Source organism: Lagopus muta, chromosome 2, assembly GCF_023343835.1.
Source record: "Lagopus muta isolate bLagMut1 chromosome 2, bLagMut1 primary, whole genome shotgun sequence".
Classification (NCBI taxonomy): Eukaryota; Metazoa; Chordata; class Aves; order Galliformes; family Phasianidae; genus Lagopus; species Lagopus muta.
This window is the reverse complement of record NC_064434.1, coordinates 43942485-43956549: the sequence shown is the minus strand read 5'-3', so window position 1 is coordinate 43956549 and position 14065 is coordinate 43942485. Positions and strand designations below refer to the sequence as shown.

The following is a 14065-nucleotide window of genomic DNA, read 5'->3' as shown; positions in this document are numbered from 1 at the left end:
TTAATGTAACTTTCCAAAAACTACCTAATTATAATGGCTCAAAGGTATAAAAAGTAGGAACATGACTGTGAGAAATGTGAAGGGCAGTCACATACAATTTGCTGGAGCTGAAAAATGTGCGGTAAGAGGGTAGAGTCAGCCATTAAGATAAACAAGGAGAACTAGTCAAAAACAGTACTGTTCTCAAGAACCAAGACTCTAAATTGAGAGCTGTCCAAGCAACAAAAAAAAAAAACATCAAGAAGCAGCTCTAGCACAACCAAAACAAGACGATCATCTCAGAAAACAAGGTCAGAAAATGAAGTTATCCCAAGGAGCTGGCACCCAGTCTAAGAAAACAAATTCTCAGAAGTGGACCCTAAGGCCCTGCCTGAGCAAGACAACCACAAGTATGACATACAGCAAGAAGAAGTTGAAAATGCAGTCGAAAGGAAAAAACACCACCCTTCTCCTTGTCTTGTAGAAACTTATTTCATGTCAATATGCAGACACAATAACTCAGGCATATGCACCTGACCTACCATAATACCTAAGAAGGAAGAATCCGTTCAGGAGTGGAGGAGAGAGCAGAGGAAATAAACAACAAACCAACAAAAAACACATCCTTAGGAAAGTTCCCAATAAAAGAGTAGCACTGCACAAGCAACCCAAGAACCATCCGACTGAAGTCTTCCTCAAAAGATTCAAGATGAAGAATACTTATGTAAGCAGCAAAACCATTTCCAAAAAAGCAAAACACCTGTCCAGCAAATCTTTTGCCTAAGGTCAAGTACAAATACATCTGCCTAACAAAAAAAACCAAAAAATAAATTCACAAACATATGCATGGTATCATGAGCTGTGAACAGTTGCTTGAGAGCATAAATACTGCCTGTTTCTGCAGTTTACGTATGTTAGTTTCTTTTAAAAGAATGAGAAAGACAGAAAACCCTGTCAACTAAAAGCTAAAAATCCCCATATGTTCAAGGCAACAATTGGCAGGAGAAAGGAAAATACCTCTCAGAAATTTCCCAGTCAGCCATGGGACACTGAAGAACTGAGTTGCAATGACCTTGCAATAAAGGTTCAGAGGAAGCTGACAACTTGAAATTCATTGAGGATGTTGATCCACTTGATTTGGAAATAATTTGTAGAATTAAATTAACCTTCCATAGCCTCAAACTATTAAGCCTGCAAATAGACAAAGACTAGTCTTCCATGGAGAAAGGTAGTTAAGTATATACAATCAAATAAGCAGCAAATGTACAAATGGTCTGGGAAACCTCTTAGATGGGACAACTACTACATTAGAGGGATTGTAAAGAAATGCTTGCAGAAACGGTCCTGCTCAATTAAATCATAAGGAAGAAAAATCCTATTAGATATAATCAGACTTCAAGATATATGTTTTTTCTCATCCTTTGGGAAAATTAACCCAAATAAATGCTAACCTCAGAAATAAAGCTCAACAGAGATTCTGGATTGGAGCCAGTGAGACCATATGAAAAATCAAAATTAGTATAGTGGACACTCAAAACTGCGATGAAAACAATAGTTAGCAGCTTTCCAGACACATTATCTTGATTCAGGATGACAGTGTGCTGACTACTAGTCTCTCTGGTCAGTTAGAAGAGTGTAAATGAAGAGGAAGAGTATCCAGCAATCAGATACTTGATATGGGAAAAAGAATGCAGTACATCAAAGTGAAAGACTGAAAAATGGAGATGCATCACAGCCGATGCTTCTCTTCAAAATCTATTGGATTATGAACACAATTTTGTAGTATTTCTGAATATGGTAATTCAGAAAAAAAGTCTTCACAGATAAGAAGTTTCAGAGAGGTATACATGTCATGCTATGAAATGTGTAATAGCTAATAGCCACATTTCAGAGAGATTATAAAAAACATGATATCCAGGAAAACAAGAGGAAGCACCTATTAAAATCTTAACTATAGATGGAAATTTGGGTGGCTGGAAAGTGGAGAGGGAGCAAGAGGGAGAGAAGTTAGACAGCAAACATGAGACTATTGGAATAGGAAGCAACAGACAAAATTTTGGATCCCAAAATAGGGGTGAAAAGGTGAAAGGTAGTAAAACCTAAGGAATGCCTGAGCTGATGAAGTAAGTACTTGTTGTGAGGACAACACAGTGTGGGTATAAGAGACTTGTCCATTTCCTGGTTAGAGCCCAACAGATCCAATTGCCAAGTCCCTAGAGGGTTGCACAGCAAGTGGTAATTGCAGCAGCAGTTGCTTCCCAGAGGTAAAGATGCAGCACCCAGCAGCTGGGACACAGAGGATAAGAAGCATTGTGAGCACACCATGGAAGCCAGCTGGCCAGTGAAAACATCCCAGCCATCAGACAGAGGCCAACAGCCACCAGTTGCAAAGTGAGCCACTACACTGTGGCACCAACCAATTGCCGGAAGCTAACTGAGGAGAAAGGACAGAAGCTGAAGGTACACCTTGAGTAAGGTGAGAGGAAGAGACTGAGAGAAATGCATGACCGAGGACTTGATCATTTTTTGAAACATGAGTTACTTCTCCACATTCCAAACCTAACAAAACACTAGGCAATGACAGCAGTGAAGCCATAAGTTTCATTGTCATGACTGTGGATGTATCAGGAGGGTGAACCGCGATAGGACAAGGGAGAATGGTTTTAAACTGAGACAGAAGAAGTTTAGGTTAGATATTAGGAGGAAGTTTTTCACACAGAGGGTGGTGACGCACTAGAACAGGTTGCCCAAAGAGGCTGTGGATGCCCCATCCCTGAAGGCATTCAAGGCCAGGCTGGATGTGGCTCTGGGCAGCCTGGTCTGGTGGTTGGTGACCCTACACATAGCTCACTCCTCTCACTCCCAGAGCACTGCAGTTTAAATGGATTCATTTTTTTAAATAGTTTGAGGGTGTTTGAATAAGTATAATTGCAACCCAGTTGGAGAGAACAGCTTTGCTGAAAACTCCTCTCTTCAATAAACCAAAAAGCATGAAATTTATCAAAGGAAATGTAGGAAATATCCAGGTGAGATGCACTTCCATAAAAATATCAATTTGGCATTCTGCAGAAAAGCACATACCTATTTCAGTTTTTATTCTCAATTTACACTTTGCATCAACCAAATGAAATAAGTGTTATTTTTATGTTGCATTTATTTAAGAGGGAAACTTTTCAGTCTGTGTTTAGTTATATAGAGTGAAGTCAAGCAGCTATTTTGTAAGAAGCCTAACTAACATTTCCAGAATTGGAAATTTTCAATGTGACTGGATTTTCTCAAAACAGTTGAAGTATGAATTTTTAGACTTAACTGAATAACTACAAAATCATTTCAATAGAAAAATAAATGCACTTTTCCTTTATACAGGCAGCACTTTACCCAAGTAAAGTCTCTTTACATAAGATCAAACAAACAAATAAAAAAAACCCACCACGACACAATTAATGTATCTTACCGAACAGCATCTGTATCAAACTGTAAATTGGGCTTATCTATCAGTCCCAGCGAATAGAGTTGGTATGCCAAAGCACATTTTCCTACCATGAACTGGGCTGTGTTAGTACGATCTAAACAGTCCACACAATTGGTTCGGAGAACTCCAGTCTGGTAAAGCAATGCAAATAAGAGATTTGTTTGGTTTTTTTTAAATTAAGAATTTACCATATTCATTATTACTACCTTTTCTTACTGTCCAACTACTTGTCAAATCTCTCATATTGGATTTTATGTCAGTGCACAGAATTTCAATCAAAGACTTTTTATGTCTAGCAATCTATATTACTGCTATAAGGTCTACTTTCAAAATACGCTTTCTTCAACCATTACTGGAACTTACCTCAGAAGTAAAGTATTACATTGGTGAAGGTCTTATTTTCAACTATGCTCTAACTACTGCATGAAACAAAGCACGCAGTCAGGTTGCTGTGGTTTTACTACGATGGTGATCATATTTTGAGCTTTCCATATCTCGTGCTTGCACCTCCACTCTTCAGTTTCATAATGCATACAAATATATAACATTAACAGATGCTAGACACTCCCACACAGTAGCATGAGTGATTCTTCTGCTCAAATATATTTATGGCTACATCTGTGCTAGTTATCTAAACTTTTACTGTCTTAATGAAGAAGCACATTTTGAGTGTGACTCACAAATTGTCCATCCCAAGACAAGATGAACCATGATGGAAGTGCTTACATAGAACACTTACAGTGACTACCTCAAAGCTCATAGACAGAAGAAATCATATCCTTAACAAAGGTAAACCTGCAAGGCTAACATTGAGAAATCTAAATAGCATTTGTATTCTTCTTTGTGAAAACACATCCAAGTGTTCAATTAATAAAGGAATGGTCACATCCTTTCCAACTTAAGAGAACTTCAAAATCATGAATAGCAAGTCAAAAGTCATTAATGTTTCTCAAAAATATGCCCAGTGTTCAGAGTACATAACCATAACATTAAGGTATAAATCTGTTACTTTAGAATTTATCACACTGCACTTTTCTTACTACAAAGAAAAAAAGTATTTCTAGTTGTATTTTCTTTCAGTACCACTGAAATAGCAATGATGTACAGAATATTCAGCAGTGGTAAAATTGTAATTGCTAATTTTTAGGTGTATGAATGTAACCAGACTTAGGAATGTTTATTCCTCATCCCTCCTGTCTAATATTATATTACATAGATTGTTTAAAAGTTGCTGTTTTATCTTTTGCTCTACGGCTACTACTATAGACTATGTAAGTAGTGGAAAGTAGTTTAAAATCCAAACACTTCTCAGACTACATTCAGCAAAAAATATAATTCCAGTAGCATAAAGTTTTCTGGAACTATCCTAGAACTTCAAGCCCTATTTCCTATTTAGGTTTCTTGCATGGACTGCAGTAATGCTGTTTATTCTATTATAAATGTTACTTTAAGAGAGTAAGCTGTGAATTAATCATTAAGTATCTATGTGAATTGTTTCACTGACACTTTGGGAATGAAGATTTAAATTCCTACATCTTTGAATTAATAAAGTCTACTATCTTACTACCTGCAAGCGGCCAGTGGAAATAACACAGCCTCCCAGTTCATTCCACCTAAAAGAGAAACAAAAGAGAACAACTTTCAAATAACTTTTAAAAAGAACAGGCCATAACACATATGAATCTGCTCAGTAAAAACAGTGGCAATTAAATCCTGCTGCAAGGCAAAACTGATATCGCTGAGCAGCAGAATGCAGTGAAAGCTCTGTGCATTAGCAAGATGTAGTTAAATTGCACTGTTAAAAACAAAACTTAGCCTTAAAGTAGAAAGTTTCTAAGCTATATAGAACATTCCCTCCCTAGAAGACAGAGGACGAGCCATACAAGCCTGCCTTGCTCCATAAGGTCCTCAGATTAAAAATAAAAAAAACAAAAAAGCTACAGTGCCAATGACTGCAGTGACTGGAAGGGAGAGGCAAAAGACACACTGTAGTACAATTGGTTGTTCTAATTCTCCCCTTCACACTGATTCTAGGCATACATGCTATTTATCACCCAGTTCTTGTTATTCTGTACAGACCATATCTGTACCCAAGAGGCAAAGAACATGAATTTGAAGTCAAAGACATTTTGAGATAGGGGAGCAGTTATGCTTAATGCAAGTACAAGTGAATAACTGAAAATTTTCATGTTAGGAGCATAGCACCAGCCTGACTGGAGAAATGGTCTGACAAGCTTATATATACCACTTTTAAGACTGATTAGACTACTTCTACAGGTCACAGCATTACATGGATGGATCGATCTCATTCATGCTATCTTGCAGTTCTTACATTTCCTGTACTGCATGGCACAGAAGCTCTAAAAGAGCCTCAGATTTTTAGTTCAGATTGTTTCTAAATGAAGGTGGGCTAGAAAGGCAAAAATGCACTTAATGTATAATAAGAATGTCTGTTTGGGCAGTGATGAATTAGATCACTATGACAAAGATTTGGAAAAAAAACAACTTGGAAGTTACATTATTTCTGAATTTTCAAAGACTTAAGAGGATTCTGCTGACTGAATCATTATATCTCCACAGCAGTCAAAACAAATACTGTTCCTATAATTTAATAACAAAATAAAAAAGCACAACTTTTCAGTTTTGTATGTATGACTAGCATAAAAACCAATTGGAAAACACTGGACTATCTTACATTTCAGTCCTAGGCATATTTTTCATACACCTTAAAAGAAGTCTCTTACCAAATTCCAAATGTTCTCTTTGTTAAAATCTACCCCCAACTTTAGGATTCCTTCAGTAATGATTAAAAATAAAAAAAAAGCTTTATATAAATACAGACAACACAGATTACAAGTTACGAATAAAGGTTTGATGTAGGAATTCATTATAGTGGGACAACAGCAGCGTAATAAAACAGACTATAAATTTTTAGATGTATTAGCATTTCATAGTACCTGCCTCTGACTGCAATTCTTTCAGCTATAACTCAGTAACAAAGTACTCATGTTAAATGAAGTCTCAAAATAAGAAATGAGCAATAACAGAAATTGCAGACAACTCTCCTAGCAATAGACATTACTCATCATGCATGTGTAAGATTATACATACTTTTCATCTGGCCGCAAGACATTGCAGTAGGAATCAGGTCGATTCACAAAAAATCCAGTTTTCTTCACTACACTTTCTGCAATCACATTCAATCTATCAAGGACATTGCAAAGTTTGCTGGGGAGAGAAAAAAGATTACACAGTAAAGATATATTAACAATCAAAAATTCTGTTTGGAAGTCTTTTAATAACAAAAATAATTTAAGAGAAGACGCATCACGGTTTCATTTATCTCACAGCAACAATGCCTACCCTTTTCCTACAGCTTAAAGACTTAGAAAGCAGCCATTGAGCAATTTTGTTCAATCATTAATAAAACATTTTAGGTAACACAAATGGAATAAAACATGTAAAACTCCTTGACTATAATACCACGCTCCTTTTTTCCCTGCTGAAGTTTTTGTGATTCATAAAATAAGAATATGACAGAAATTGATAAATGATTCCATTAAATGTTATGCCTCCACTTTATTTGAAAAGTATTGTCATTCAGTAACATTTGTTTCAGTGTGTGGTCTTCACACTTTTCTTCATTGCTCATTCACATCAGGGCATCCATCCATTACAGGAGGCTTGAAATGCAAATATTTTAACAAGAACTTCAAAAACAAAGTTATGTGTAAACAGTTAAGCATTATTTCTTTTTTTTTAAGCAATTGTTTACACTGAGCTTGAAGGATTAATTTGAAATGTTTCTACAGGATCTGCTTTCCAGAAAATGTACTTTGGAACTACATGTTAAAGCAGAATCATTCTCAGTATTCATTAAATTTCCAGTAAACTTCTTTAGGTGGATATATGTGTTACATCTCATTTGCATAAGGAATTTATCTTCAAAACTTTCAGGTTCTTTTCTGCATGGGTACTTGGGTGGATGCCCATATAAATAAACACCAAGCTTAAATCTAGAGGGGAGATCTTTTAATTATCTAGTATCATTCCCCATATCAGTTAGACAATAAGCTTACTTGGCATTGCTTCATACAGAACCCAAGAACTTGTGTCTAGCATACCTTCTGAAAGGAAACCTAGTCTTATTTTGAGATTTGCTAATTAACCATAAAACAAATTGAACATAGACCTATCTGTGCACAGTGCCATTTTAGAATGAAAAACAGAGTGCGAAATCTAGTCAAATTTAAGGTCTCATCCAACCTGAACAGTTCTACAGTTCTATGACACAAATAATGACATTTTCTACCTTTTTGTGTACTTGGCCATATCCCAAGGAATATATATAATTGCATGCTCTGGGGGCAAAAATTGGTTCAGATATGTCACAGCAGCAACAAGTTCTTCGCTAAGAATCCTTTCATGCTTTCTTTTTTCACGTTCCTTTGGCAAAAAGAAAAGGAAGAGAATGTCAGTACTATTATCAACAACCACCTGTACAGATCCATATAGAGGGGTGTCTGTGTGTGTGAGTGTGTGTGCATGTATTACAGACTGATATTCTCTTACATACTCTTTAACCTAGACTCCAGTATTTGTTCAGTATGAGTTCAGTATGAGGCAGAAACAAGACGAACAAAAATAATTTATTATGTTAAACAATACATAAAGGCAAAAAAAAAATAAAATCAGAAAACGAGCTTTTGAATTTGAAGAGCAACATCAGAATAATATTAGATTTACATTAGTAATATTTTATTAAGCAAAATATTTGACCTGTTTTAATTAAGAATCACAGCGGTACTACATATCACCAACAACAAGGTTGAAGTAGAAAGCTAAAAAGTGCCTGGAGCTTCCAAATTAATCAGTAGATTTCATAAGCTCTTCCCAACCTAGAACATCTTAAATGAGGAAAAACACCTTTTTAAAAACAAAAACAAAAAAACACCCCAACTATTAAACATTTTGCTTGTTAAGGAAACCAATAAATAGAAAATAAACCAGTTCATTCAGCAGCTCTGCATACTCATTTTAAAACAGACTCGCATTCCTTTTGTGAATCAGTACATTCTCAATCTATGCACAGCTCTGTCTTAACCATCTTAAAGCAAGCTCTGTCACTTTTGAAAAAGTCTCTGAACTGAAAGCTGGGCACAAGAATATCCCGTTAGCTTCTGGAGTACAAGGGGGCTCAGGTGAATTCTCTTCCATTACTGGCAGAAGATGGGGAACAACTTTGCAAGATTATGAAAACATTTAGAACTTCATAGCTGTTCCCTGAATATACCGTATGTTTTGGCACTCTATTTAATATGGCTTTTCTCTCAACTTAGTCCAAACTAAAACCTACAATGAACCTATAACAGATCAATTTAAACTCATATATAAGAGCAGCCATAAATAAATAAATATATAAAATGCAATTGTTCACAAATTTCTAGGAGAGAGAGGTAAAGTGTGAAATAGATTTACATTTCATCACCCTCTAAGAAATCAAAAGCTAAGCATTTCTGCCCCTAGTACTTTTAGTTTTTGTGTAGAAGCAAGAGCAATATGCACACAAGGTGACTTATTTATTTATTAACTGGAACATAAAATAATGAAAGTATTTTAATTTTAGCATCCTAACACTGGGAAACCACAAAGAGGGAGAGAAACAGATGCATTTTTAGCCACACTATCAAAGGGCCTGTGAATAAAAGCTTATAATGACTCATGTGTCAAGGTCACGTGAGCCTAGACTCACACTGTAACAATGGCCTTTGAAAGCTATGGCTGCATGAAATAAAATTATTTTCTTGTCAACAACTGCTATCATAAGTTGATTCCACAGACTCTCAGACAATCTTAATAGCCCTCTTAAACAGGAAAGCTTCTAGAAATAGAAAATAGGTTATCTAGTTGCTATTTATTACAATTTTGAGTTTTAAAAGCTTTTTTTTTAAAAAAAAAAAAAATTCCCTACTTTTATTACGTTAGCAACAGACTGCACATGCACAAAGAAGGTTCTCTTTTCTACTGAATACAATTCTGCAATGCGACAAATGAAAAGGTAAATAGCATTTTTTAAAAGCCTAAAAAGAAGTAAGAAAGAAGTTCAAATGAATTTCAATATATTAAAACAGAATGTGGAAACAGTTCATTAAAGGAGAAAAAAATGTATTAAGACAGAACTAACTTCACTGTAAAATTATCAGAAGAAATCATCCAAAAAATTATGGAAACTCCAGAGTAGGAAACAAACCACACAGTTTGCATTTGGGCAATGCTTTCAGAGTTTGAATTTTGGGTGGTCCTACGTGGAGCCAGGAGTTGGACTCCATGAGCCCTGTGAGTCCATTCAAACTTGGGATATTCAATGATTCTATGAATTAATGCAGCAATAGAGTAGTTTCCCCATATGCTCACTCTGGCACTATCTGTTAACCTGCACAAGATGCCTCAACTTTCTCCATTCTCCATTGGATCATACATCCATAACTGTATCTGATGAAGCAAAAAAAGGAAGGATATGTCTTTACCATAATATTTCAAAGAACTCAGACATTTTTCAAGAAGTCTGCAAACGTTACTTTGCATGGAACCACAGTTTAATAAGAAGTTAAAGGAAAATTTAGTGGTGAAGTTATTTTGACTTACTCCATTTAAGGGGAAATAGTAAGAGTCTGAGAACAACAGTGAAAAGTTGTAAGAAAACTATAAAAATGGGAGACAATGAAGAACCGTAGTCAAAGCAGTTACAAAGTTACGTGCTCTCTTGCATAGCATTAAATTTATGAAGAAAATATGCCACTTACAAGCTAACATTAGTTCAGAGCACAAACAAAAGTACACAGAGATTCTACAGAAAACATGTAAAAAATATTCAAAATACTGTACCTTTACAAGATTCAAAATAATTATGGGAGAGCCAAATCTCTGAAGCATTTGGTCAAAGTGAAGAGCAGCAACATGTGCAAAAGGATCTGCTTGGTCCACTGCAACAGATACATATATTCAGGATGATTTTCCCTTAAAAGTACTCTACAAAAAGTAATTACTAATTCTCTAAAGTGATATGATTACATACTCTCATTTATTCATGCAAAACCCTCCTTTTTCAAGAAAAGTAACATCTTAATCAAAGATTTCATGAGCTAGTAACAAAGATCAGTTATTCTGGCCCCACTAAATTTAGTCCAAATGCTTTCCACTATTTCCAACAGGTACAATATTATATCCAGAACCCTTTAAGATAAATGCACACAGATGAATAAGCACAAAGAAAGCTGACATCTTCAACCATAAGTTTTTTTTGTATGGCATTTCTGACTTTTAAGTTTAAGACAACTATTTTTTTTTTCCTACTTGGTACCAGCAAATGCAGCTGTTCATATGGTTGAATGTTGATATGCCCCCACGTTTATCATAAAGAACACTGTTTTACCTTAAATCATAGCCTCCCAAAGAACAAATACATTGGCAGCCTACTCATTTTCACAAGTTCAGTTTTCACTTACTCTCTCAGGTGTTGTGCTAGCCATAATCTATCACAAAGAATAATTAATACATACGTGTTATGGGTGGCTTTGGCATCATAGTTGAAATATCTTGAGACCAGTACAGAGGGACAGAACCTCGAACCTGAACATAGGAAGAATAACTCCCCGCCGAAAATGACATGACTGAAGCATCATAGAGTATTTGTTCAGTTTCCACTTCATTAGCAACATCTCCCTACAACAAACAGAAATATGCGTACTGTGGAAGACATGGCATTTCAGAACTGTGCATCATGGAGAACTGACCATCACAGACAGAGTACAATTAAACAGTAAGACACCAAATCATGGTACTAATAGCTTTCAGTTACTGTGAAAGACACAACGACCCTCTCAACATTTCAGTTCACTAGTCAGTCATTTTCAAGCTTTCCATATTATTAGCAGGCCAGGGAAAATTACCAGTATACCATACCAAACTGAAATCACAATTGATTTACCTCACAGTTGGCTCCTCGTTTCAGAAAACGTGTTCCAGCAAATTTGCTTGATCTTCTGGCTATCAGAGTGACGTATATAGGACGACCGTAAATTAACAGTTCTTCAAAGAGAAGTTAAGGGTTACATATCACACAAAACTTAGAGATAAAAAGTTAAATTATCAAGTGACTGTGTCACTTTGTGCTGCTTCCTTATCATTAAAGAGACCCAAAAAAGAGGGAAGAAGTCATCTTCTCATCAAATACGCATAGTGAAGATTATTGTCAAGAAATACCTTTAGGCATAATGCTGGTAGTTGGGTCCACCCACATCTACCACTTCAAGTAAGACCAAAGATGAAAAAGTGGTATATAAAAATAGACATACCTGTCTGTCTGAACACCAAGCCAATGACCAAAGCTTGACAAGAATGAAAAAGTAAAACTACATTTTACAAAGACAACTCTAACCTTAGCTTCATAATTGTATTTACTTTCCCAAATATTTTCTTAACATGCTTCTGAATTAACATGGGATTGCTGATGACCGAAATCTACTGTCCCCATAATATACTAATCTTTACAGCTAAGATATCAGGAATGAGATATTACTTTGAGCTTTTTCTCCTATTATTACCCACATAGACCCATTTAAAATAATTCCACAGTAATCACAAAGGTCTATCATCAGCATCAACAGAAACACTGCTGAAACATACCACCCACTGCCTTGCTGTGCTCACATCCACTGTTTGGTCTCCATAAATACTGAACAAGTAGCAGTGAGTGTCAATGTGTGCCATTTTTTCCAAGAATTCAATTCCACCCTTTGCTCCAAACACACTTCCATTTTGGATGCCATTTTGTCAGACTGCTCCTCTGCTGTCATCTGTCACACATCAACAACATGTAACAGAGTATTGTCAGGAAGGTTCAACCTTTACTGCCATAACACCCCAACACTTACCTCTGGCGCTGTGGGCCAACATAATAGTTCATTTTATTTCACACAGTCAAAGTTTTTAAATTGATAACTGAGATTTGTTTCACGAGCAAAAGGATACTTGATTGTCCACAGAATCCATGAATGATATACAGCAGCCAATCACGATGAACAGAATTTTTTACTGCCTCCAGAAGCTTCCCGTTCCACACATACTTTTCATAAGGTTTACTGCAAATTCCAAAAACACCTAGGGATTTGTTACAACGAAGATGCATTAGCAATCAAGAAACAAACTCAACCACATTGGACTGTTGTAAAAACATAAGTTCATTGCATCTTTATTTTGATTTTTCTCTTGGCTGCGACTCATCATAATGTCTACCCATGTTCTTGAAGTTTGCCAAATACAGATAACTTCAAACACTTGCTGAACCTCTGCATTTATTGAGATTTATAATTTTTCTGCAGCTGCCAGCCCCTGTAGCCCCTGTAACATCCTTTAACAGACTTTGCAGAATTTTCTGATAGGACTTCATAAGATTCAATTCTATGTGAGCTCTGGAAGACTGCGCTTAACCATGGCCCCCTTTAAAAAAAAAAAAAGTATTTCTTTCCCTCTTCCATCATAAGTTAGTCTGGTTTTCTTAATATACACCAACATCAAGAAATGCAGCTATTGTTGAGTCATGTATTAAAATTCAATTTTTGATGTATTGGAACCTGAGTCCTTACCCGTTCCAAAAAATAGGATATTATACGTTTAAACAAGGAAAAAAATGGTGCATTACCACTACTTAATGACAGTGCTTTCAGACAACCTGTATGAATCGCAGGACAATAAAACCTAGAAACATCAACTGAATGAAAATCAATACTGAGAATTTAGGGAAACAGGTTTTTTGTGGGCTGTTTTTGTTTTTTTTGGAGGGGAATTGCAAAGCATAGAAGAGAATACAATTTTCATTTCTGATTAGTGATTTTATGAGTATTATATGCATATATCAGATCCAAAGTAAAGGCTGTAGTTTTCAAATGAAATTGATTTTTCTTAGGCTTCCAGATAGTACTTAAGACATCAAGTTGACACTACTGTCATACAATTCCTCTGTCATCAGTATTTTCCAAAATGAAACAAAAAAGGTTTATTAGTACTTAAAAAGTTATTGATTCCTATTATGTTTGCAATTCATTCCTACTGAGTCCTACAAGTCAGTTCAATAATCAATTGCTGGAAAATGTCAACATGTTCAATTCTCTACCTGAGTTGCCATATAAATTACCAAAATAGCTATTAACCACCTCTAGAAATTGCATTGTTCAAATGTCTAATTGGTGCTTTATATAATCTTTTATTAATTCACAATTTATGAGAGTACTGATCAGTATAGAAGAGGTTTCTAGAAAGGAAAAAGTGGAATATATTCTAAATGAAATCATTATCAACACTATTTGCTTAACTAAACATATTTGCTTACCGCTTCCACCCTGTGTTGAAAGTCCTTCATCTTCAAATATATCAAAACTTTCTTGTCGGGTCTGAGTTGTTTCAGTTTTTAATATCTCAAGTGGCATTCTCAAGACAGTAAGATTATACTGAAGAGAGTGAGATAGATCATAGCTGTAACTGATAGACAGTTAACATCTATTAATAACTGCAGAAGAACAGCTGTGCTTTTTTTTTTTTAATCCTAACTCCCCATCC

At 35.6% G+C, this 14065-nt stretch overlaps 1 protein-coding gene across 1 annotated transcript in view; it reads right to left on the bottom strand.

Moving 5' to 3' along the window:
* The window catches only part of FIG4 (FIG4 phosphoinositide 5-phosphatase), a 63141-nt gene that overhangs the window by 32408 nt on the left and 16668 nt on the right, over positions 1 to 14065 (bottom strand). Inside the window, exons 6-14 of the mRNA XM_048935547.1 lie at positions 13839 to 13987; positions 12482 to 12610; positions 11439 to 11539; positions 11011 to 11173; positions 10337 to 10434; positions 7764 to 7897; positions 6563 to 6679; positions 5019 to 5064; positions 3434 to 3582 (exon numbers count right to left, since the gene is read on the bottom strand). Of these exons, the coding sequence (XP_048791504.1) occupies positions 3434 to 3582; positions 5019 to 5064; positions 6563 to 6679; positions 7764 to 7897; positions 10337 to 10434; positions 11011 to 11173; positions 11439 to 11539; positions 12482 to 12610; positions 13839 to 13987 (1086 nt within the window). The remainder of the gene's footprint in view (positions 1 to 3433; positions 3583 to 5018; positions 5065 to 6562; positions 6680 to 7763; positions 7898 to 10336; positions 10435 to 11010; positions 11174 to 11438; positions 11540 to 12481; positions 12611 to 13838; positions 13988 to 14065) is intronic.